Source organism: Prionailurus bengalensis, chromosome A1 (genome assembly GCF_016509475.1).
Source record: "Prionailurus bengalensis isolate Pbe53 chromosome A1, Fcat_Pben_1.1_paternal_pri, whole genome shotgun sequence".
NCBI lineage: Eukaryota > Metazoa > Chordata > Mammalia > Carnivora > Felidae > Prionailurus > Prionailurus bengalensis.
In genome coordinates, this window is record NC_057343.1 from 189,000,213 (window position 1) to 189,026,447 (window position 26,235).

General features: G+C 48.6%; 1 protein-coding gene across 1 annotated transcript in view; it reads left to right on the forward strand.

Moving 5' to 3' along the window:
• Nucleotides 1-25,321, forward strand: part of CCNJL (cyclin J like) — a 58,214-nt gene extending 32,893 nt beyond the window's left edge. Inside the window, exons 4-6 of the mRNA XM_043596856.1 lie at nucleotides 19,453-19,755; nucleotides 21,582-21,741; nucleotides 23,231-25,321. Coding sequence (XP_043452791.1) covers nucleotides 19,453-19,755; nucleotides 21,582-21,741; nucleotides 23,231-23,654 — 887 coding nt within the window. The 3' untranslated portion in view covers nucleotides 23,655-25,321. The remainder of the gene's footprint in view (nucleotides 1-19,452; nucleotides 19,756-21,581; nucleotides 21,742-23,230) is intronic.
• The last annotated feature ends 914 nt before the right edge of the window (nucleotides 25,322-26,235 follow it).

The window sequence follows — 26,235 nt, forward strand, 5'->3', positions numbered from 1 at the left end:
TGTTCTATCTGTACGGATTTGCCTGTTCTGGACATTTCGTGTGAAAGGAATCCTACAGTACATGACCTTTTGTCTGCTTTCTTTCACTTAATGTTTTCAGGGTTCATCCAAGTTGTAGCGCACATCAGTCCTTCATTCCTTGTCATGGCTGAATAACACTGTTGTATGGGCATACCACAATTTGTTTATCCATTTATCTGTTGATGGACATTTGGGTTGTTTCCACCTTTTGGCTGTTATTATTAGTGCTGCTGTGAACATTCAGTACCAGTTTTGTTTGAACACCTGTTTTCAGTTCTTTTAGGCAGAAGCCTAAGAGTGGAATTGCTGATTAGAATTGGCTCTTCGGTGTTGAACTTTTTAAGGAAACCCAGAGTTTTGCTTTTGCCTAGCTATTGCTGCTCCGAGATGACTGGGTGTTGAGTGCTTGGCCAGGGCATGAAGCAACCTGAGAAGGAGAGAGGGTGGGGAAGAAAACCAAAAAGGCAGGAGGCATGACCAGGGTGGCCTTTTTGGTAGGGCAGCATGGCCTTAAATGTGAGACGTTGTTATTACAATCAAAAAGGTATGAGATACATTTTTATTATTAAAAAATCCATGGGGCACCTGGGTGGTTCAGTTGGTTGAGCTTTCAACTTCGGCTCGGGTCGTGATCTCGCGGTTTGTGAGTTCAAGCCCCATGTCGGGCTCTGTGCTGACAGCCTGGAGCCTGCTTCGGATTCTGTGTCTCCCTCTCTCTCTGACCCTGCCCCGTTCATGCTCTGTCTCTCTCTGTCTCAAAAATAAATAAACATTAAAAAAAAAATCCAAAAGATACAGTAGTATAAAAATTCATTTCCAGGATGTCTGGGTGGCTTAATCAGTTGAGTGTCCAACTCTTGATTTCATCTCAGGTCATGATCCCAGAGGTGTGGGATTGAGCCCTGTATCAGGCTCCATGCCAAACATGGAGTTTGCTTAGGATTCTCTCTCTCCTTCTCTCTGCCCCTGTCCCACTTGTGTGTGTGTGCTCACACTCTCTCTCGCTCTCTCTAAAAGAAAAAAGAAAAAAAATTGTTTTCCCCAAACCCATAGTCCTTTTGCCACAGTTTGGTGTGTATACTTCCAGACCCAAACATATTTATGTGTTTTCATAATTGGGAAAATAAATCTATTTTTATTGACAAGGTGGTAAAAGGAATCCTAGATCACACCCATATAAACTGCCCAGTAAACAGAATTGCAAGATTCCCTTCCTTTCCCCCATTCCATTGTACTTTCTCTTCTGGACTGTGAGCCCCATCCTGCCCCTCACTGACTGCTTCTGGTATGTGAAGCGGGAAAAGTTAAGGGTGACAAGTTTGTTTCTTGGGGTAAAGTTCTGACTTTCAGGCTTTTGTAGGTGAGGCTGAGTCCTCTGCTAGCCTTCATTTCAGCCCTCCTCCTCCCCAGAAGAGGGAAGCATCAAATGTGGGGGCAGAGTATCCTTTAGCTCACAGTGAATCTGTCATGCTGTGATGCATGTACCTACAGAAAGGCTCACCTTCCCACTGCAAATTTTGTTTTAATTTTTTTAAATGTTTCTTTATTTTTGAGACATACACACACACACACACACACACACAGTGTGAGCAGGGGAGGGGTAGAGAGAGGGAGATACAGAATCCAAAGCAGGTTCCAGACTCCAAGCTGTCAGCACAGAGCCTAACTCAGGGCTCAAAACTCATGAACTGTGAGAACATGACCTGAGCTGAAGTTGGATGCTCAACCAACTGAGCCACCCAGGTGACCCCAAAATTAGAAATAGTATACTCATTTGGACAGTGAGATTCACAGAATAAAGTAAAAAATCTGCTGCTTATCCCACTCACCAAAAATACTTTCTGGGAGTAGTTTCTTATGTCTTTTTCCAAAATTGATCTACTGTAATTCCTCATAATTCAAAGATTCCATACTTGCGAATTGACTAAAATTTGTGGGGTTTTTTATTTATTTTGAGAGAGAGAGAGCAGGGGAGGGGGAGAGGGAGAGGGAGAGGGAGAGGGAGAGGGAGAGAGAGAGAGAGAGAGAGAGAGAGAGAGAGAGAATCCCAAGCACTCTCAGCACAGAGTGTTGTGGGGCTCAGACTCTCAAACCGTGAGATCATGACCTGAGCCGAAGTTGAGAGTCAGGTGCTTAACCGACTGAGCCACCCAGGTGCTCCTCACTAAAATTTATTTGTAATCTCAAAATCCATACTCACAGAACTTTGGCAGTCATTCGTGGACATGTTCAGAGGCACCCAGTGTGCACGTTCCCAGCTGAGGAACAAAGACAACGCTCTGCCTTCTTGATTCAGCGCTCGTGCTTAAAAACAAGGGTCCTTTTCTCAGTCTGTTTAGTGCCACATTTTCTCATTTTTCTGCTTGTTGGTGGTTTTACTGCTTAATACGGCCCCCAAGAAGCATAGTGCTGAAGTGCTGTCTTGCATTCCTGAGTGCAAGGCCATGATGTGCCGTTCAGACAAAACCTGTGTGCTAGATGAGGCTTGTTCAGGCGCGAGTTACAGTGCTGCAGGCTGTGGGTTCGGTGATAATGAATCAACAGTATATTGAACAGAAATACACAGAACCAGGTTCTGTGTTGATCGATTGATGAAAACATGACCAGTGGCTCACAGGAACCTAACCCTGTACTTCCCTAGGAGCCCGGTTCTGGGTTCACTAGTTCCGCCTTTCCCAGTGAATTTATGGAACACAGCTTCTGCACATAACCAGAATCAATTGTGTATTTACACAAGTGGGTTAATACCAAGAGTGCTTTCTTTGTAGCACGTCAAGAACATCTTTCCTGTCAGTCTGTCTGGGTTTACCTTACTCTTCCTTGACTGCAGAGTTCTCTGTATCATAAACACTGACGTCTGTTTGATTACTCCACTGTCGGTGGCCATTTAGATTGCCATCTGGTTTTTTCACTACTGTCAACAGTACGATGACAACTATCCTTTTCCCTGTATCTTTGTACAAGGAAGTGTGAGAAAAATGCCCAGAGATGGAAATGCTTGGGACAAAGGTGTGTGCGTTGTGTGCATGTAAGATTTTGATAGGAAGCACTAAATTGCCTCGTGAATGACAAGATCCCTTTTCTTAAATTGAACTTAATTTGTGGGAGCGTTTGGAACCACACTTCTCTACCTCAAGAAACCATCAGTAGAGGAGCAGTGTCCCTCCCCCATGCCGGCCCCCCACCTGTGTCTACTTATGGCTTTCCTTCTGTGCTCCCAGCAGGGAGTACCTTTGCATCCCTCCTGCTGCCTTGCCCTGTCCAGGATGCCCAGATGAGAAATGAGTTCCCCAGACCAATTGCTTTTAAGACTCCTCAAGCCAGAAATGAATAGTCTCATCTCTTAGCGAAGGTACCAGTGAAAACCACTGCCTACCAAGGGCTTGTGCTCTCTGGGCCTCAGGAAATTCTAGGAGTGGCCCATCTCCATCCCAGTAAAGCACCTTCACTCCCCCCTCAGTCACCCCTGCATCCTTCCCCTTTCCTCCCCCTGCTTTGATTAGCAACTGCTGCTTCTGAGAAGCAGTTTCTTTGAGAGCAGAGCAGGGGGGCGGTGAGATGGGGTCTCCCTGTTGCAGACTTGAAAGCAGTCTTAATCTCTCCTGGTGAAGGGGATGAAGGAAGGCAGTACCTTCCTGCTGGGGGAGAAGTTAAACACACCAGCTCTTCCCAAGCTGGGAATAGTCGAAATGCCCCTAGGGTACTAATCGTGGGCAGTGGATGCAAAGGGGGCCGTTTTTCCAGGTGGCCTTTTTCACCGGTGTACTTTAGACAAAGCAAAGCAGGAGATTCATTTACAGGATTAAACCCAAATCTGCAAGGAAATATGGCTGCCCCCATGCAGGAGATAATTCACGGGGGAGTGGCTAGGAGGAATCCTACATTCCTTTCCTGCCATGGTTTCCCATTTCAGAAAATGAAGATGGGTCTTACATTTGATGTGTGCACTTAATATTGACAGTCGTTTATTATTTCCTCCAAAGGCTGTGCAACATCAATGGTGCCTCTTCTAATCAGTAGCATCTTGGTGGTGGCCCCACAGCATGGGCTGGACTGGAAAAAGTGGTCTGTCACCCGAGGGCCACACCAAATACATCCGGACTTGGGGCCCTGATGTTGCAGTGCTTTGAGTGAGGACATGGTGATTTTCCATTTCCTGTTCCCATCTCTGCAGACTGGCAGGCTTAGAGCTATTTTCAGGGGAAGGATTTTGTGTGACATGTTGGTCAGGAAACTGGCTGGGCCGGAAACTCAGAAATTGTACAGTTTGCCTTAGCAAGTTTAGTGCTCAGGCCTGTTTTTCCAGGGCCTGGGGTTCTGGGATCCAAGTAGGGTTTTTCTGTGGCTGGGGAGAGTAAGAGGGAAGTCTTAAGATGCATGGGTTAATTGAAGATGCAACGTTCAGGAGCCCATGACCCCACACAGGTAAGTCATTTAAAAACAAAACAAAACAAAACATTTATTGGACCTCTGCTGTATACCAGAAGCTATATACCCATGGAGGCAGTGGCAAACAGAAGGAATATCTATAGTCCCTGCCACTGAAGATAAGTCATTCCACACACCTTTACCTCCTATGCACTGAGCCTGGGAGATAGTTGGGAGCACAAAACAAATCTAATCCCCATCCTCATGTTGCTTATGATCTGGAGGCATCTCCTAAAGAAGCAGCCTTCAAGCCAGAGATCCAGCAGGTCTCTGGAGACATGCCAAGAATGAGCCAGTGACCCTTCTAAGAAAATCTAAATGTCTTACTTTCAGGAGAATAGTCTGGCCCACATCTTAGCGGGAAGATGACCAAGACATTGACGTCAAGCACCCTGTCTGCTCTTCACACTTATCTGCAGCCTGGCTGCTGAGAGCTAGGCATTTATCTTTCTTTTCTTTTTATTTACTTTAACCTTGAACCCTCTCTGTAGTGAATACTGTGTCTTACCAGTACCTTCTCCCTTGTTACAATCAGGATTGTGTTATATGCATTCTTAATGCTGAAGAGGAAGAACTTTAGAGTCCTAATTCGTTAGTCCTCTTGCCCCCTGGGAGAGCCACTGGAGACTTTTCCAGATTATATCTCTTCCTTGTCTCACCTCAGAGACTCAGGCTGTCCGTGGTGGAGACATTTCACTCCTCCGGTCACAGCAGCCTGCCCTTCACTGAGCACCCACCACCTAGTCAGCATTAGTGGTGACACTACAGGCAGGGCAACTTTGGTTGGCTTTAAAACCACTTTCAGACCCAAAGAAACAGGCCAGCTGTTATACCCCTGGGTGGTGAGATTAGAGAGTATTTTTATGTTAGGTGTGTTTGCCTGGATCTTTTTTCTTTTCTTTTCTCTTTTCTCTCTCCTCTCCTCTCCCCTCCCCTCCCCTCCCCTCCCCTTCTCTTAAGTTTATTTATTTATTTTAGGGGTGCCTGGGTGGCTCAGTTGGTTAAGTGTCCAACTTTGGCTCAGGTCACAATCTCATGGTTCGTGGGCTCGTGCCCCGCGTCCAGCTCTGTGCCGACAGCTCAGAGCCTGGAGCCTGCTTCAGGTTCTGTCTTTTTCTCTCTTTTTGCCCCCCAATCCCCGCTTGCGCTCTGTCTCTCTCTCAAAAATAAATAAACTTTTAATATTTATTTATTTTAAAAGAGAGGAGAGAGAGCATGAGTGGGGGAGGAGAGAGAGAGAGAAAGAGAGACAGAGAGACAGAGACAGAGACAGAGAGAGAATCCCAAGCAGGCTCCACTGTCAGTGCAGAGCCTGATGCAGGACTTGATCTCACAAACCGTGAGATCATGACCTGAGCCGAAACCAAGAGCTGGACACCCAACAGACTAAACCACCCAGGTGCCCCTGCCCGGATTTTTGAGATTGTCTTTCAACGTTTATTTATTTTTGGGACAGAGAGAGACAGAGCATGACGGGGGAGGGGCAGAGAGAGAGGGAGACACAGAATCGGAAACAGGCTCCAGGCTCTGAGCCATCAGCCCAGAGCCCGACGCGGGGCTCGAACTCCCGGACCGCGAGATCGTGACCTGGCTGAAGTCGGACGCTTAACCGACTGCGCCACCCAGGCGCCCCTTGAGATTGTCTTAAAGGAGTATCTGTTGCCTCTCCCTGCCTCCTGAGTCTTTGATTTAATTATAAGCATTTCAGTGTCTAGACAGGAAAAGTGTCTTCTTTGTCACTTGACATGTTGTGGTTCCTGGAACTCTTCTAGGAAAGTGTGATTTGTGGGCACTTGTAAAGCACAGTCATACTGAGATAGTCTTGGATTAGAACAGACCCATGTTCTGGAACCTTCTCTGGCAGTTACTCTGCCAGTTCTGACTTCTAGGGTCCCATCAATGGTGTCTTCTGAGAATTTTAAAGTGTTTTTTTTTTTTTTTCCAAGCGGGAGAGTGATATTTGTTCCTTGTAGAAAATTAGAAAATAGAGAAAAATACAAAGAATAAAACAAAAATTACTTGCAAAATCACTACATTTTTTTTTCTGTAATCAAAACTTGGGGGTAGAGGGCAGATCCTGGCCCCAGTGATCAGGGAATGGTTAGTATGTTGTTTATATGCCAGACCACTGATTCTTTGTATGGATTTCCTCATTTGGTCCTCACAACAGTCTTATAAAATAGGCAGTATTATTTTCTCCGCTTGACAGAGGAGGGCTGAGGCCCACTAAGGTGACTTGCCCAAGGGTACGTGGATGGGGACCCAGGTAGCCGTCTCCCTGAGTCCTTGCTCTCAGCCACCACACAACAGCGGCCTTTGTCCTACAGCTGGATTTCTTCCTTCTGCCGCTGCAGCTGGGAGACCTGCTAGCAGGCAGCGAGGTTGCTAGGAAACTCCTGGCTCTCTTTCCTGAGCCTGCAGAGCCACATGTTAGCCAGCCTGGGTGAACACCTCAGTCCTCAGGGACATATCTCGGGTCTGGAAGCAGCTCACCTTCTAACCTTGAGGGAAGTGGCCAGAGTTGCCTCTCTTCCTCCTCCTCCTCCTCTGTGCTGCAGCAGAGGTCCAGCCAGGACCCCTGATCGCCATGCCAGTGATACTGCAGCCCAGAAGGACGTGCTATCTGCTCTTGGTGCAGCCTCAGCCCCGTCGGGCCTGGCCCACAGCAACCCCCGGTGAGCTGGGAGTGAGCATTCTGCAGAGCAGTGACCTCCATTCGTGGAGAGAACTCTGTTCCTCCACATGAAGCACGTGCTCAGTCCTGGCCCCAGCTGCCAGCCATGTACCTGACAAAGGGCCCCCACCCCACAGCCCCTGCTTTTAGACAGTGAAATTGTTTCATTTCTTTTTTTTTAATACTTTTTTTTTTTAATGTTTATTTATTTTTGAGAGAGAGGGAGACACAGAATCTAAAGCAGGCTCCGGGCTCCGAGCTGTCAGCACAGAACCCGACACAAACCACGAGATGATGACCTGAGCTAAAGTCGGACACTCAACAGACTGAGACACCCAGGTGCCCCTAGATAGTGAAATTGTTTGTAGAGAGGAGCACAAAGGAACCTGGGATCTGTTGCCACCGTGTGAAGTCATTGTACTAGTTGCTCTGTCCTGAGACAAGGAAGTTCTCGCAGCCAGAAGGGAAGCCAGTGTGTGACCCAGCTGGCCAGATGCCACCCTGACCTGAGAGGCATTTTTACAGTTTCCTCCTGAAGACAGCAACCACCCGCAGCCTCACCTCTAGTCTCTGTTTCCAAAGTTGGACCGAGGAATTGACTCAGCCAGTCAGACGTGTGCTTTCATTCATTCATTGTTTCCTTCAACATTTTATTGAGCCCTACTCTGTGCCAGAGACTGAAGATACAGCCATGGATGGAACAGCCTGCTTTTAGGGGAGAAAGGAGACAGGCCTGGGGAGGAGGGAGGCACCGTAAGGCATCGTGTGGACAGGGATCTGATCTGTGCTCCACTGTGCTCAGCACAGAGGAGGTACGAGTTTGTGGAGTCTTCTTCAGCGACCGGGACTGTAGATGTTGCTTCCACTCACACCGTCTCCCTGGGGCTGTAAGCCATGGTGAGGACCTTTCTTTGTGTCCTAAGGAAGGATGAAACTCACCCAGGGCAGATCCCAGGTCCACCTTCACGCCAGGTCTACCCGGCTGGCCCCTTTGCCCGGTGTGGCTAAGATCAGAGGCTTTTTCTCCAGGACATTTCCTAATCTCCAGATCCCTGCAGCAGGGTAAGGGCAGAGTGGGAGGGGCGCTCCCAGAGGTCTGCACAGCTTCCCACTCCCCCAAAGAGCACCCAAGCACTGCCTTTAGCTGCAGGGTTTTTGTACTCTGTCCCTGACTTTTTTTCTCCACCATATCAGATTCTATCCAGAAACTAACCTGTCATGGTCCCTATGACTGCAGTTGCACGGTTGGCCCTGAGTCAACAGAAGTTCACAAGAGCAAGATCCAGTGTTTGGGGGGAGCACTGGGCACCATTCTAACACGCTGAGCCTTCAAGCCACCTTTGCCCCATCGGCTTGTCCAGCCCTCACAGCCAGTGCATGGCCGGGCCTCTCTAGAACCACAGGTGGTTCATCAGAGTGCCCCCTGCCCTCCGTAAAAAAAAAAAAAAAAAAACAGCCTTTCAGAGGGTGCTGTCCTCAGAGTGGCTTCCTGGCTTCTCTGTCACATCACTCAAAATCTGTCTCCCATGGTTTCTCAGGAAGACACTTGCCTGCTGGACATATGAGCAGTGTGCTCTAGGGAGACAAGGAAGAAGCCCCCTTCTGGCCTCCAGTAAAATACAAAAAGCCAAAGAATTTTTTTAAGTTTATTTATTTATTTATTTTCAGAGAGAGAAGGAGAGGGGCAGGGGGAGAGAGAGAGAGAGAGACAGAGAGAGAGACAGAGAGAGAGAGACAGAGAGAGAATGCCAAGCAGGCTCCATGCTGTCAGCACGGAGCCCAGTGCAGGGCTTGAACTCACGAACTGTGAGATCATGACCTAAGCCAAGATCAAGAGTCAGGCACTTAAATGCCTGAGACACCCAGGCTCCCCAAGCCAAAGAATTTTTTAATGAAAAAGCTGGTTTAGGTGGATGGGAAGAGGGTGGTCCTTTATTCCAGAAAGTGTCCTGTTAGAGATACACTCTTCAACTTCAGTCCTCTCATTGGGAGGAAAAAGTAGGTCCTGTTGGTTGTACTGATCTGTAGCAGAAAGGCTCTGAGATTAAACTGCTAAACTAGCTTAAGCATAGAGGAGGTTGAAGACAAGAGTGTGTGTGCAGAACGGGACTGTGAGGTGGGGAGGGGGCACAACTGGCCTCACCCACATCTGTGGGAATCCCTGCACCCAGACAGATGTACTCGTTATGGAGACTCTGTGGGATTGTAGGGATCCTCATGACTCTGAGATGCTCTGGACTGTGGCGCCGTTTATTCATCATTTAAAATAAAAAGCAGTTCTTTATTCACCTTATGCCAGATGCTGTGCCACGTAAAGGGGATCTGTGATGTTCTGCAAGACACATGTGACCCCTGACCTCATGGAACACATTGCTGGATTTCCAATTCTGATTTGTCCCCTACCAGCTGGGTGATTGGAGCAGCTCACTCAATCCTTCTGAGCTTGATTCCAAGTGGGAAACACTCCCAGCCTCCCGGCGTGTTACCAGAATGTGCTGAGTTCATGACACGGAGGCCTCCCCTCCCTGGGTGCTGCCTGTGTTTCTTGGTGCCTGCTGGACTGTGGTGGCACCTGGCAGCAGAATCCCTGTGCACCCAGAATGCATGTCCTGGTTCACGCATGTTCTGTCTCTTGCTGACTAGCTCGGTGACCTGGGAAAGTCCCACGCCTGTGGAGAGGACCCATCTGGGAAAGGCTGTGGACCCCGTTGTCCCCTTTGCTTCCCTCTATGTGAACCTTGGAACCTGTAGCACCAGGGTGGAGTTCAAGGTCACAGTCCAGGGGAAGGAGGCTGGAGCCACTCTAGAGTCCAGCATAGCCTGGCCAGGGGCATGGAGTTGGGGTTGGGGAGCCTTTTCTTGAGCTTATTTCTACCCCTTTTTCGGGGCCTGTAAGAAAATGTCTTGCAGCACTAGCTACCAACTTTGGTTCATCCGTACTTACCTAACAGGACTTGAGAAGAAGATCCTGGGTCTGGGGTGCAAAGAATAAGTACCATGTTCCATAAATCATAGAACAGCAGCTGCTGTCGTTTATGGAGTACTTTCTTTGTCCTAGGATCTGTGCCAGTCACGTTACTTGTGCTATCTCCTGAGCCTCCCTACCACTCTTTGAGGTATGGGTTTCTAAGTGATGGCCCGAAATCACACATGATATTGGAGAGGGCATTCTCAACCTGTTTCCAATCAGAACCTCCCCCAGAATCTGGGCTCCCCTGGGTCACAACATTCTCAGCCCGCATTAAATATTCTCAGCTCACGTTAAATATATGTCTCTCCTGATAGCCACTTCTCTCCCCCAAGGAAGGAAGAATCTGAGGAAGAATTAGCATCAGAAAAGTCTCCATTCAGCCTGGTCCTGCCTGGGAACAAATGGGCCCATACTTCCTCCCCTGGGTACTGGGAGAAAGCTCTCCACCACAGCTTCCTGTTTCCTCTTTGGCTCCAGCCATCTCTATCTACTGCCTGGTCCTTCCCACAGTCACCTCCAAAGATACCAGGCCTACCCGGAGGGCCAGGCAAGGCTGGGAAGCCAGTGGAGTGGCCCTTTATCCCCTGACCTGCCTCCCTCACCTCCCTTTACCATCAGCACCTGACAGTAGGACAGAGGGCTCCTGAGGGGTGTGGGGCAGCCATGGGGCCTCAGTTCCTATTCACATTTTTTCTCTTTCTCAGGTAAAAGAGAGGGGAAAACTTTAAAATAGGGGAATGGCCCTTCTTGGGGAACAGTAGCTTTGCCTGTTTTTAAAAGCGTAGCATTTCTTTAGGGAAGAAGAGGAACCAGCTGTTGCTTTAAAACCTGGTTTTCTTTAGCCAGGAAACTGTGGCCTCATCCCTGAGCCTCAGTGTAGCTCCTGAATGGGCAGCAAGTAACCCCGGATGAGTGTGTAAAGAGGTGTCTTGCTGGGCATGAAGGGCTGTCTATGGGGGAGTTCACAGCAAGCAGTACGTGAAGCAGACTGTGTAGTAGTGTGTGAGCAGCCCTGGGCCTGGACATCACAGATAGGGCGGCACTGACTTTTTATAGAATCCTACTCTGCACCGTTTTGTTTAGGAATTTTTCTGAAGGCAGTATAAAGGTTGATGATTGTTGGAGATGGGTGATGTATTCTTAGGGGTTCGTTAGAACATCTCTTTTTTTTTGGTATTTTAATTTTTCCAAAATAAAACCTTTTTAAAGTTTATGTATTTATTTTTGAGAGGGAGGAAGAGTGTGAATTGGGGGAGGGACAGAGGATCCCAAGCAGGTCCTGTGTGGTCAGCACGGAGCCCAGTGCAGGACTCAAACTCCCAAACCGTGAGATCATGACCTGAGCCGAAATCAAGAGTCAGACGTTTAGCCAACTGAGCCACCCAGGTGGCCCTAAAATAAAACATTTTTTTAAGCAGTTAAAGGTACTGTTTCCCTCAGCCCTAATTCAGCAAAGTCAGGAATCCTGTTTGGTCTGGTGAAGGCTTGAATGCTAGGACCATAGGTATAAGAAGAAAAGCCAGTCTTTAGAGTAGTCTGTTCATAGAGACAGAAAATGGAATGGTGGTTACCAGAGGAGGGGGCACAGGGACAGTGAGTTACTGGGTTTCATGGGTGTACAGTTTCCGTGTTGCAAGATGAGAAGAGTTCTCGTGATTGGTTGCACAACAATGTGAATGTACTGAATGCCACTGAACTGTATGGTTAAAATGGTGAATTTTATGTTATGTGCATTTTACCACAACAAACAAAAATGCTATTAAAAAAAGAAAAGGAAAAAAAAGCCAGTCTGTGAGAGTTCCTCCTGAGGCTTGCTGGACTGACAGTGTCTTGCCACTTTGGTTGAGTCAGCCCACTTGGCTGGACTTGTGGTGGTCAGTCCAGTAATTGTGTGACATGCCAGGAATGGCTGGGGCTCTCCCGGTTGTCTGTGCATCAGAGTAGCAAGAGGACCCGGTCAGCCGGGTGTGCAAAGGGTCTTGTAGGGCATTATTTGCAGGTTTCACCACTGCCACCTACACTAAGGGTTCATGTGCCTGTGCCTGGCTGCAGACCCAGGCTGAGCGCTTCAGTAGTTTTAGGATTTTTTTTTAATCTTGTAAGTATGATGATAGGGCTCCCACTGGTCAAATTGGGAACAATGTAAACATCCAAAAAGAAAAATGTAGATAGAATGATAGAATTGTTAAAAATTCTTTTTCAACCCCAGTGTAATTACTTACTTATTCAGGAAAGAATTCTTCCTGGACGCCAAATCATTGAGTTAAAGTTTGGTGGGGGGATGCCTGGGTGGCTCGTGGGTTAAGCGTCCGACTCTCGCTTTGGGCTGAGGTCATGATCTCACAGTTTCGTGGGTTCGAGCCCCCATTGGGCTCTGTGCTGACAGTGTGGAGTCTGCGTGGGATTCTCTCTTCTCCTTCTCTCTCTGCCCCTCCCCTGCTTATGCTGTCTCTGTCTCTCTCTAAATAAATAAACTTAAAAAATAAAGGTTGTTGGGAAACAGGATATTCAGAGAGTCTGAAGGCGTCACCTCACAGATTACTTATTAATTTCACAGGAAAATGGTACCTTTAAAATGGAGAGATCTGGTGTCACCACCTTAACCAAGCGATCAAACGTAGCATCGCTATTGCCGGGACAAACTGACGTTATGTAACTCCTGATGTGATCTGGTAAGAAGGACAAAACATCACCTCTGTAGTTTCCTTGCCCAAACTGTTTTATCATGAGGAAACAGTCCAGAATATGGGACATTTTTTTTAAGTAGTCTCTAGGCCCAATGTGGGGCTTGAACTCATGACCCTGAGATCAAGAATTGCATGCCCTACTAACTGAGCCAGCCAGGTGCTCCCAAAATATAGGACATTTTAGAAGAAAACTGGCCTGGGTTTATCTAGAGTCAGTGTCATGAAAAACAAAGAATGGGACTCAAAGATATAAGGGGACACCATGTGTGAGCTTTGTTGAACCTGGATCCAAAAAAAACAAAGGTTATAATAAAAGACATTTGGGGCACCTTAGGGGAAGTCAAATGTAGATTGAATATTAGAAAATGTTATTGCCGGGCACCTGGCTGGCTCAGTCAGTGGAGCATGCAACCCTTGATTGCTCAGGGTCGTGAGTTCAAGCTCCATGCTGGGTGTGGAGCTTACTTAAAAAAAAAAAAAAAAAAAAAAAGGAGGGCGCCTGGGTGGCTCAGTCGGTTAAGCATCCGACTTCGGCTCAGGTCATGATCTCACGGTCTGTGAGTTCGAGCCCCAAGTCGGGCTCTGTGCTGACAGCTCAGAGCCTGGAGCCTGCTTCCGATTCTGTGTCTCCCTCTCTCTCTGACCCTCCCCTGTTCATGCTCTGTCTCTCTCTGTCTCAAAAATAAATAAACATTAAAAAAAAAATTTTTTTTTTTAAAAAAAAGGAAAGAGGGGCGCCTGGGTGGCTCAGTTAGTTGAGCATCCGACTTTGACTCAGGTCATGATCTCACACTCATGGGTTTGAGACCCGCGTCAGGCTCTGTGCTGACAGCTCAGAGCCTGGAGCCTTGCTTTGGATTCTGTGTCTCCCTCTCTCTCTGCCCCTCCCTCATTCGCACTCTGTCTCTCTCTCTCTCTCTCTCTCTCTCAAAATAAATAAACATAATAATAAAAAAATTTTTTGAAAGAAAAGAATGTTATTGCATTAATCCTGATGTTCTTAGAATTGGTAATGGCATCATGATTATGTAGGAAAATGACTTCAGGGCTGTACACTGTCCAGGGCTGGCTTGTCACGTCTGCAACTTCATTAAAAATGGTCCAGCAAGGGGCGCCTGGGTGGCTCAGTCGGTTGAGCTTCCGACTTCGGTTCAGGTCATGATCTCACGGTCCATGAGTTCGAGTCCCGCATCGGGCTCTGTGCTGACAGCTCAGAGCCTGAAGCCTGCTTCAGATTCTGTGTCTCCCTCTCTCTCTGCCCCTCCCCTGTTCATGCTCTGTCTTTCTCTGTCTCAAAAATAAACAAACATTAAAAGAAAAATTTTTAAAAAAGAAATAGTCCAGCAAACTCAGTATTTATACACACACACACACACACACACACACACACACGGAATAAATGTGGCTCTAAGTCAGCAGTTGGTGAATCTGGCTGAAGGGTCCTCTGTGTTCATTATTTAATCTTTTCTGTGTATTTGAAAAATTTCCAAACAAAAAGTACATTAAAGGAGTTGAAGAGAGTCTGTGGCTCTGGTGTGACTTGGAAAGATTTGGACTTCTGTCCCCCACACCTCCCAGGGGACCTGCCTGAAGACTTCCAGGCATCTGTCGTCAGTGCAGCTTGTCGATAAGGAGCAGGCAGCTGAGTGGCGGTGCTTGGTTGCAGCAATGGGGACAAAAGGCTGGCCTGCTCACAGTCATGGGAGGAGGGGAGGAAATGTCTGCCAGGCACGTGCAACACCAGGAAACTCATAAAATCTTTTCTGGCTGTGAAATGTATTGTGCTTGGGAATAGTTGCTAAGCTGGGGTCTGCTGGCCAGCAATTAAGAGCAGGGACTGTAAGGTCGTTCCTAGATGTGTGGAGCTAAGTTCTCTGAGCTTCTGGGGATCCGAATGCAACCTGCCTGGGAGGATCCAGTGCCCAACCCAGCATGAAGACTGCCCATGTGTGTGTGTTGGGTACTACTGAAGCACTTCCCATTCTGCGTGGCCATTTCATCTCCATGGGGGGCATATTCCTAAATAGGAAACAAACGGCCTGTGGAGTTTGGTGCTCTTAGGTCCAGCGCCAACTCTGAGGATTCAGACCCCACTCTGCCTGGCCCTGGCCCACCGTGTGGTGGGTCCCCAAGAAGCTTCTCCAGCCTGGGGAGAGGTGAATTCAGATTCTTCAGTAATCCATAGCCCCTTCCATTTGAGGCTAATCCTCTTGGGCCTGGTGGCTGGGAAAAAGGCAGAGCTCTGAAAGGTTTGAAAAGCTCTGAGGGCAGGGAGGAAACTAATCTCACTGAGCACATCTGCCAGTTAGAATAGATTGCTGGCTGCCAGAAATGGTGTGGAAGAGTCTTAATGCCACCCTGAGTATGATGCATGTTTTTGCTGGGCTGTGACCTTCACCTTGCCACCTTCTGCCCTGGGGAAGAAAAGAGCACTTGTATCTACTTGTATCTACTGAGTGCCTGCTAACAGTGTTGGCTTAGTTCGGCACAAGGTTCAGGTAAAATTGGACAACTTTGCAAGAAAATTTTTTCTTTTTAAGTTGTACAAAGAATATATGATCATGGGAGAAAAAATTAGGGAATATAGATAATCTGATATCATCGGAGAACAATTTAAATGGCCCTAAATTCAACTATCAACAGAGTACCTGGGCGCCTAGGTGGGTCAGTCTGTTAAGAGTCTGACTCTTGATTTCAGCCCAGGTCATGATCTCACTGTCATGAGATCTAGTCCCACCTCGGGCTCTGTGCTGAATGTGGAGCCTTCCCTCCCTCCCTCTCTCCCCCCTCACAGGGCACCTGGGTGGCTCAGTCAGTTAAGCATCCTACTCTTGGTTTTGGCTTGGGTCATGATCTCAGATTCGTGGGGTTCAAGCCCCACAATGGGCTCTGCACTGCCAGCACCGAGCCTGTCTGCAATTCTGTCTCTCCCCCTCTCTCTCTGACCCTCTCTCACTCTCTCAAAATAAGTAAACTTAAAGAAAAAGATTCTCTCTCTCTCTCTCTCTCTCTCTCTCTCTCTTCCACTTTGCCCCCTCCCCTGCTCACGCTCTCTCAAAACAAAACAAAACAAAACAAAACAAGAAAGAGAATACCATTCATTCTTTGAACGAATATTCATTGGGCAGCTACTCTGTATCAGGCACCGTGCTGGGACCTGGGGGCACAGCTGCAAATGGGTCAGACACGGTTCCTGTCCTCATGGGCTTAGGCCCATTAATGACCTATTGGTCAGGTGCTAGCCATTAATATCAATACTTGATATTAAGCAACCTGAGCATGAGAAGTGCCTTAATGACAGCCAGTGGCCTCTGAACCGACCGCTGGATGACACACAGGAAGGTGAGTGAAGGGATGAGCAATCCCAGCCGGAGGAGAGGTCCTGCATTTAGGGAGGGTGTGGGGGCTGGAGAGGCCTGGTCAGCCCTCCCCACCCCAGGATTTCCAGCCATACAGGAGGCTCTCCCGCCTTGGACAGCATTGATCTTGCCTGTCTTGCCTGAGTTGCCCATGCGTGCAAGACCAGGGAAGGTGTGAGCTGTGGAGGCGGTGCTGTGCCAGGCTTAGGCCCTGCTGGATAAGGGCTCCAGCAGCCGAGGCGCTGGGGTGGCTGTAAGCTGCATAGGAGCCGGTCAGCCATCAGTCTCCACTCTTTGCTGTTTTGTATATTTCCACTTGCTCAGTTCCTGCCCATCAAAGACCAGAGCCTCACGTCACACCATCTTTGCCCATTTAGTGGACTCTTTTAAAGCTTGCAGAGAAAATAGAGACACTGGCTTCCCAGAGTCCAATGTTTCATTTCTTGGTGACACTTTTTTGACATTTTTTTTGTTTTTTGAGAGAGACAGAGCATGAGTGGGGGAGGGGCAGAGAGAGGGAGAAACAGACTGTGAAGCCGTCTCCAGGCTCTGAGCTGTCAGTACAGAGCCTGACACGGGGCTCCAGCTTCCAAACTGTGAGATCGTGACCTGAGCCAAAGTCAGACACTTGACCAACTGAGCTACCCAGGTGCCCCTCTTGGGGACATTTTTTGAGGCCTTCCTGAGAAATGTGTTGTATCTGCTGTAAGGCAGCCTGAAGCGGCTACTTCCTCATCTCTCCTAAGAAGCATGAAAGTCTGGTGAGAACTGGGTCACAGGGTACTCACAGTTGTGCACAGGTGTGCGGACCCTTTGTCACATGCTCTCTGAACTCAGCTGGGCCACCCCACCGCCTCTTCCAACACTCACTCAGCAGTGTTCTGCTCCTGCTTAGGCTGGGCTCGGAGGCTACGGGCGACCTCACCAAAGCCAGGCCTCAGGGATCACCGTGGGGCTTGGCCAGAACAAGGACAGTGGTCGGGGAAGGCTTTCAAGGGTGAAGGGTGGGGAGAGGTTGGCAGAGTGAACAGGGGAAGGGGAAGGGTGATCCAGGCTGTGTAGATGAAGGCTCATGGGGAAGGGGGGCACGGGGCTTTCGGAGAGTGCAGTGACAGAGGCCTCAGCCAGGTGTGCGTGGTTTCCTCAGGGTGAGGTGGGTTTAGGCTGGGGGGCCTGTAGCCGCCCCACCTGCAGAGCTTTCCCCAGTGGGAGCTGCCACTGGAGCTCTCCACCACTGGTGACCGCTGGGGATTGTTCTGTAAATACCTCAGTTCCCTTGACCCTTGAAGATAACTCAAGACTCGTGTTTAATTTTTGTTTGTATCTAACTCTATGTGGCTTTATTTCATGGCATTTATTTCCAGGATCTTCCGGTATTTACTCATTGTTCCTTCAGAGGAACCTTCTGAGCCGTGTGACGTGCCTGTTTGTGGGGTTTCACATCTTTTTGCCACTGCCCATGGATATGAGTATATCCCAGTTATCTATTCCTGCCAAACAAATCATCCCTAAACTTGGTGATTTAAACAACAGTGATATGTGGGAAGCCTGAGTGGCCCAGTCGGATAAGCAACGAGCCTTCAGCTTAGGGCATGATCTCCTGGTTTGTGAGTTCGAGCCCCACGTCGGAGGGGCTCCAGCTCAGAGCCTGGAGCCTACTTAGGATTCTCTCTCACCCTCTGTCTCTCTGCTCCTCCCTCCTCTTTCTCTCTTAAAAATAAATAAATAAACACTAAAAAACAAAACAAAAAAACAGCAATGTGGGTTGCATGGGGTTTCCTCTGCTGGTTTCACCTATGCTCATTCAAACAGCGTTGGAGGGGCTGGACTAGAAGGTTCTGGATGGTCTCGTTCTCATGTCTGAGAGTTGGCGCTGGCTATCACCTGGGTTCCTCTGTTCTTGTGGCCTCTCCACCTCCAGCAGGCTAGGCTTGCTTCCTTACATGATGGTCTCAGCATGGCACTCCAAGGGAGGAAGAAGGTGGGAGTTGCATGGCCTCTTTAAAGCCTCACCTCAGAAGTCCATAGTGTTACCCCCACCCCAGTTGCATTAAGATGTAATTGACACATAATGTCATGTTAGTTTTCAAGTGTATAAAAATGACTTGATATATGTACCTATTGTACGCATGTAAGTTTAGTTGACATCCATCATCTCACACAGTTACAAATGTTTTTCTAATGATAAGAACTTTTAAGATCTCTCTTAGCAGCTGTCAAATACACAGTACAGCATTGTTAACTAGTCACCATACCGTACCTTACATCCCCGGGGCCAATTTGTAGCTGGAAGTTTGTACCTTTTGACCCCCTTCACAAGTTTCCGCCATCCCTGCCTCTGGTAGTCACCAGTCAGTTCTTTGTACCTTTGAGTTTGGCTCTTTCAGATTCTGCATGTAAGTGAGATAGATCATGCAGTATTTGTCTTTCTCTGCCTGATTTATTTCACTTAGCATAATGCCCTGAAGGTTTATCCATGTTGTCGCAAATGGCAGGATTTCCTTCTTTGTATGGCTGAATATTATTCTATTGTATATAAATACCGTGTTTTCTTTGTCCATTCATCAGTGGATACTCAGGTTGTTTCTCAGTCTTGGCTATTGTAATCAATGCTGCAGTGAACACAGGGGTACGGATAACTTCAAGATCATGTTCCCTTTCTGGCTTTCCTCCCTTTCCTGTCTTCTCCCACTTACCAGTCTTTCCTAGGCTCACCTCCTAAGCAAACTGTTTCTGAGGGAATCCAAGCTGAAAAGCTATTGACAGGGTTTGAACCCAGTACTGAGGACAGTGGAGAGCCATTGAGGGGCTTTTCTGTATGTGGGGGGACAGGATCAAATTTGCAAGGTCATTCTGACTATGGCTGTCTGACCCCATGACCAGTCCTGACATTGTGTTAGTGAGGACCAGGCAGGAGTGGAGAGAGGGCTCCCTCATCCTCCAGGCCCTCACTGCTGTTTCTAACTGCCATGGAGTGCCTTCTTTGTTCCACATGCTGGTCTGAACATGTGGTGTGCATTTTCTTGTTGTATCTGACAAAACCCTTAGGTTCCATTTTATAGATGAGGGAACTGAGGCATGGAAAGGCCTCTGTGCACAATCACCTGTGCACAATCACACAGCTGGACATGATGACTTGGGGATTTAAGCGCAGGGTTGGCAGATCCAAAATGTGTGTTTTTAGTCGCTTGGCAATGGGGCCTTTTGGCTCTCTGTGCTCCATGCCAGCACTGTCCAGGCACCGTGAGGTGGGCCTTTGCTTCCTGGGTGCAGGCAAGTGCTGTCTTCCAGTAACGTCTGCTTCTCCTGCAGGTAAGTTCGAGGACAGGGAAGACCACGTGCCCAAGCTGGAGCAGATAAACAGTACAAGGGTCCTGAACGGCCAGAACTTCACCCTCACCAAGAAGGAGCTGCTCAGCACAGAGCTGCTGCTCCTGGAAGCCTTCAGCTGGAACCTCTGCCTGCCCACGCCCGCCCACTTTCTGGACTACTACCTCTCAGCCTCCGTCAGCCAGAAGGATCGGCACTGCCACAGCTGGCCCGCCACCTGCCCCCGCAAGACCAAAGAGTGCCTCAAGGAGTATGCCCACTACTTCCTAGAGGTTACCCTGCAAGGTGCGGCCCGACGTCGGGACCCGGTAGCCCCTTCCCCCCACACACAGAGGCTGGGATCTGAGAGGCATGTCCACCCAGGGAGTCCTTGCTGACTGGGCCCATCCACCCAGATCACTCCCACTTCTCAGGGGATACACAGAGAAGGAGCTGGGATTCTCCCAAAGTACTGCCAACACCATGTAAAGGAGAAATAAAGCAGCTGATATACATACAGGCAGCCGGCACCCTACAAACTTACTGATCACCTGGTAGTTTTTCTTACAGTAACCTGGAACATTCCAAGTGATCCAAATGGGAGAGATTTGCAAGTAGGTCATTTTGGAAGAGCAGTCGTCGTACAGATAGGGTGGGGGAGGGGGTATGTTTTAGTAATAAAGTTCAGCAATAAAGTTACCCTGTTTGGGGACCTCATGTGAATCCCACTCTTCCCATTGTCTTAATATCTAGGTACTAGGTAAAATACCAGGTCAGAAATACTGTTGATACAATACCCAGTAACCCACCACAAACCAAAATGGTCCCAAGTAACAATGTAAACAGTTACAGGGGCACCCGGGTGGCTCAGTCAGTTGGGTGTCTGACTTTGGCTCAGGGCATGGTCTTGCAGTCTGTGAGTTCAAGCCCCATGTTGGGTTCTGCACTGACAGCTCAGAGTCTGGAGCCTGCTTCAGGTTCGTCTCCATCTCTGCCCCTCCCCTGCTCTCACTGTATGTCTCTTTCTCTCAAAAATAAAATAAAAACATTAAAAAAATTTAAAAAACCAATATAAACAATTACAATATCAGGCATTAATTGAGCATGTACCATGTGCCAGGCACCTTATTGTAGTGCTTTATGTATATTATGTCATTGAATTTCACAATGACTCCACATGAAAATCACTTCTGTTATTCCTGTTTTACCAATCCGTTTCCTCAACTGATGCTCAAGAGGTGAAGTAACTTACCCAAGGTCATTGCTAAGATTTGAATCTGAGGCATCTGACTCTGTAACTGTGCCTGTAACTGTAATGCCACCTGCCTTGACTCAGACTTTCACAGGCAAATGTGGAAGTTACAAAAAATCATAAACAATGTAAGACAGGATGATAATGCACAAATAACCAGTGTCATTCACACAAAGAGTGGAAATTTGAACAGTTGGCCTTTGCACATAAGTAGTGTCAGACTTTGCCATGTTGCCAGATATCTTAGTAGGACATTAAGATTCATTTCACAACATATACATATACCAGAAGATCATGTTGTGCACCTTAAATGTGCATAGTTTTTTTATTTGCCAATCATATGTCAGAAAAGCTGAGGTGGGGGAAGATTCCTCCATAAACTAAGTCAGGTGCTGGTTTTAGTTATGTATATCAAATGTTTGTGACCATTTATTCATTCAACAAATTTTTATTGGGTGCTTACTGTAAGCCAGGCTTTGTTACCATCAATAAGTAGCCTGTAGTCATGCCCCAAAACAGAAGCTTTTGAAATGCTGTGTCATTCGCCACTAACAGCCAAAGAAGAGACACATGTTTTGTGGTTCTCTTTGTAGCCCATCAGCAAGCCCCTCGCAGCCCCCCAGAAGTTAGGGCGAAATTTTGAAAAATCATTACTCTAGGCTGACACCAGAAATCCCAGACCGAGAGCCAAGGTGTTTAAGATTCAGGAATGGAACTTCATACTGTTTCTAATTTTTCATCTTGTGTGTGTATTCAGCAATGAACAGCCTTGAACCTAATCACTTGTCTGCCAGTTCTCAGGAAGCACAAGGCAGGAAGGAGGGCCACTGGGACTCCAGAGTGAGGCTCTATGAAGCCGACTTCTGTGATTCTCTTTCAGATCATATTTTCTACAAATTCCAGCCTTCTGTGGTGGCCGCAGCCTGCGTTGGGGCCTCCAGGATTTGCCTTCAGCTTTCCCCCTACTGGACCAGAGACCTACAGAGGATCTCAAATTACTCTCTGGAACATCTCAGCACATGCATTGAAATCCTGCTGGTGTAAGTTCCATCCCTGATCTTTCTTTGTTTCCAAAATAATCGAGGCACTTGCTCTGGAGACCCACCTCAGGAGATCTCTCAAAGTCAGAGGGTTAGGGTAGTTCCCTGAGCTAGTGTCTCACAGGAAGTGAGCCATTGTGACTCCTGATAGAATGAGGTTTGCAGAGTTGGTCCTTCCTATTTTGGGTAGCTTTGAATTTGTGATTTTAAGGTCAAGGAGGTGGGGAGAAGAGAAGGTGATGGACACATCCTTCTGAGTGTCTGGGCTGTTTGCTCTGAATCCCCGTGTGCCAGTCAGTCTTATGGGTGATTACACTGAGAGACTTATAATCAGCTACTTTGATCAGATGTGGCCACAAAGCTGACCTCTTAGCCAGCTACATAAGAGGCCATGGCCTCCTCGCAAGGGTCCCTGGGAAGCTCGGTGAGGACATGTTCAGTGTATCAGAGAGGGTACAAAGAGGCAGCACACACCCAACACCATGAAACTGATATTGAAGGTGCAGGTGTTCACTGGTGACCACAAGGAGGAGACAGGACAGAGAACCCCAGCCTGGCTGCTGCCCATCCCTCTTCCCCCCAGCATATGGCAGCATCTTCTCGATGCTGGCCCTACTGACCATGGGGCCAGGCCCCTGGAGAGCTGCCTCTCAGCCTCCTGATATGGGAAGCTGTGCCAGTAGCTGCCTTTGTCTCATCCCTGTGTGAACTGTCTGCCCTGCTCTCTGGGCCTTGTTTTAAAATCTTTGCTTGTAGAAGGTGCCCAGAAACAGAGCATATGGTCTGGTCTGAGTGCAGATAGGTGCCCCCAGATTCTTGGCCACCAGCCCTGCCTCTTCACCATGGTTGTGGCTCTGGGATGATCCTCTTCTCAGATCTGCAGCCTCCCTTTGCTCCTGTCTTACCTGAGCCTCTAATAGATTTGTTATTTCAAAAAGCTTTATGGGAAGCTTTTTTTTTTTTTTTTTTTTTTATGGAAATAAACCTGTTGGTTCCCTTTCCAGAAGGTGAAACTTAGACCCCAGGGGCAGCTTGCTTGGGATCTGTTTGCAGGTGCCTTGAAGGCAGAGGTGCTCATCTAAGTGCCGGGCCCTGTGCCAGATGCTGGGGATGCAGTGATGAGCAAGAGCAGAGGGCCCCCTCCCCCTGGAGCTTGTGCTCGGCACAAGGGACTAGGTGGTAACACAGAAGTTATCATCTGGGGGGTTGATCGCCGAGACAGGGCAGTACAGAGGCTTAGGGGGACAGCTAGAGTCTGGGATCAGAAGGGGTTTTCTGTAGGAGGCAGATCCGGGTGTAGGTGTGAGGCCTGAGTTTAGTCAGAGGACAGGGGAGGCAGTGCTACAGGCAGTGGGTGTGGGCTGGGTACCACCCTGAGCTCACAGCACACAGATCTCGAATCCTATTTAGCAAGGGAGGGAGGGGCACCCTCAGGTGTCTGCTGCTGTGGCCTTGGACCTCAAGTCTCACCTAGGTCCTTTCCTTTCAGAGCTTATGACAATGTCTTCAAGGATGCTGTTGCGGTCAAGAGCCAGGCCTTGGCAATGGTGCCTGGCACGCCCCCTGCCACCACCCAGGTGTTGTTCCAGCCACCCACCTACCCCACCCTGAGCCAGCCGACGACACCAGCCCTGGCGCCATTTCAGACCCCCGTGCAGGACCTATGCTTGGCCTATCGGGACTCGCTGCAGGCTCATCGCTCTGGGAGCCTGCTCTCAGGAGGCTCTGGCTCCTCCCTCCATGCCCTGTACCCCACCCTCCAGCCCCTGGACGTGTGTCCCGTGTCCCTCCCCACGCCCCTCAGCATGCAGATGGCCATCGCAGCTGAGCCCAGGCACTGCCTCACCACCACATATGGAAGCAGCTACTTCAGCGGAAGCCACGCGTTCCCCACGGGCTGTTTCGACAGATAGGGCACCTTTGGGCCACACAGGGAGCCCTTGGAGACCCACCTGGGCAGAGGACGAGGACACAGGTGAGGGGAGCTCAGCGGAGTGAGGCAGTGGGGAGGCCATCCCCACAGAGCCTCATTGTTACCCTTGAACGGAGAGGGTTCATGTTCTTTTTAAATAAAGCTGACCCCCAGCAAAACAGTCCATGACAACCTCCCCCGAGAGCATTCCTCTGGAAAGTGTCTTCCACATATGTAGCTGGGGTGCAAGGGGGTGGCTCGGCCACCACCCTCTGGAGGAGGGACCCCCTGAATTGAGAAAGACTTGGTGAGAGGCCAGGAGACTGGAAACTGGATGCAGACTGCCAGTCCACGAGCATGTTTGGTTTTTAGCATCAAAGACTTCTTTACTTCTCGCAAGTGGCAGCTACACTGAAAAAGAAGGGGACTGCATGATGTATCCTCAGGACCCCAGCAGGTGCCGCATTGGGTGCTCTTTCCCTGCCTCCATACAGAAGAGCTGTGTGTGTGTGTATGCCTAAGCGTCGGCCTTCTGAGGCACGGCAGCCGGCTGTCTTGCCTTTGTTGTCGGACCTAAAACCTTATTAGGCCTTTTAGATATCTCACATGCTGCTGCTTCCTGAAGTGACCTAGCTTTCTGTTCAGTAAGATATCTTGTTTACATAGTGTATCAGGGATTTTACGATACTTGAAAATTCCTTAGGAGAGAAAAAATGTTGATTGCCACACTGCCTGTCCCATGCAAGGGCTGTAGGTTCGGACCCAGCTTGTAACAACAAACAGGTAGTTGGGGAGAGCAACTCCCCAGGCTCTCAGTTCAAGAAGATTCCACATCTTGGATGCCGTGTTCACCTGTAGAACTTTGACAGCCACCCAGAGGAGAAGTGGTTGAAAGGTAGACAGAGGTTTACAACCAACAACCCTAACCCCGCTCCACCAGGTGCTTACGGTATGTGAGTTTGGCTAATAGGGAAGGCTAATAATGTGGAATGTTTGCTTCGTGCCAGCTAGAGTCGGGGAGCGGGGCATGGACGGGTATATGTCACAAATACAGGCAAGCAATTGGTTGGATCGAAAGCCAGTGTTTGGGCACCTACAGCAAGAGGGCCCTCAGGAAGACTCTCATAACCATGTGCAATATGTTTTTATTCTGACTCATGGCTTGTGCTAGTTGTGTTTTTTTGGTTTGTTCCGAGTCGGGGCGACACACTATTCACCCATCAGAACTGGGAGGTGTAAAGAACAACGGAGACATTTTTTTTGTTTGTTTTAAGAAGAACCCATCTTGGTTTTCTTGGCTTATTTGCCCGTCAGTGCAGGAGACTGGCTCGGGGACTATCAGGAAGGCGGCCGTGTGCTGCTGAATTGGATCCGAAGGTGATTTTCAGAGTAGATGAAGGCTTCGGTGTGGAAGCAGAATAAGAAGAGGTAACGCGAATAAGGCACCGGTGCCGCTGTGTCACATGAGTGTAGGAAGACTACACGTTTGTTTGTTGCTTTTCTCTTTTTCCTTTGCCAACCTCCTTCTATTTATGTGAGACTGGTTTGGATTCCAAGTTGTTGTGTCTGTCTGGCCTGGGACTGGGGCTTGTGAAGGGCCCCCCAGTAGAGCCTCACAGCCAGCCCAGCACGCAGAAGAAGGCGTCTTGCAATAAACAGATCACCTGCTCCTGGTCTCCGTTCTTTTCCTGGCCTTCGACTCTCAGCCAGCCCCGTCGGTGTCTCCGCTCCCGCCGAGAGGCTGTGGGGGGGTGGGCTCTACAAGACTGGCTCCTGTGGAGCTGGGCCTCTCTGGGGACACCCGGAGTAGAGCTTAACACCCCTGCCCTACCGCTAGTAGTCAGGGTTCCCCAGAGAAACAGCCCATCATATCTGAGAGATTTATTTATTTGCTATGTTTTAATGTTTATTTATTTTTGAGAGAGAATGAGCACGTGTGTGCATGAGCCGGGAAAGGGCAGAGAGAGAACAAACGAGAAAGAATCCCAAGCAGGCTCCATACTGTCAGCACAGAGCTCAACACGGGGTTCAAACCCTCAAACTGCGAGATCATGACCTGAGCCGAAATCAAGATTTGGATGTATATCCGACTGAGCTGCCCAGGCACCCCAGAGAGATTTATTTTAAGGAATTGGCTCACACAGTGGGGGCTGACAAGTTAGGAATTTGTAGGGCAGGCCAGCAGGCTGGAAATTCGGGTAAGAGTGGATGTTTCAGTTGAGTCCAAAATCTGTAGGGCAAGCCAGAAACTCAGGATTTCTGTTACAGTCTCTGAAGCAGAATTCCTTCTCCAGGAAACCTGTTTTTGGCTCTTAACAGCCTTCACCTGGCTGGATGAGGCCCACCCACGTGGAGAGGAGTCTCCTTTACTTAAGGCCTACTGATTGTTAAATGTTAGTCACATCTACAAAATGCCTTCACAGCAACATCTAGATTAGTGTCTGAACTGCCACACACCATAGCCTAGCCAAGCTACCACGTAAAATTCACCACAACCACTTACTAGCTGTCCGGAGGGAGTTGACTCAACTGTTCTGAGCCTTAGTCTTCTCACCTGTTAAAATGGGGGTGAGAACACTTGC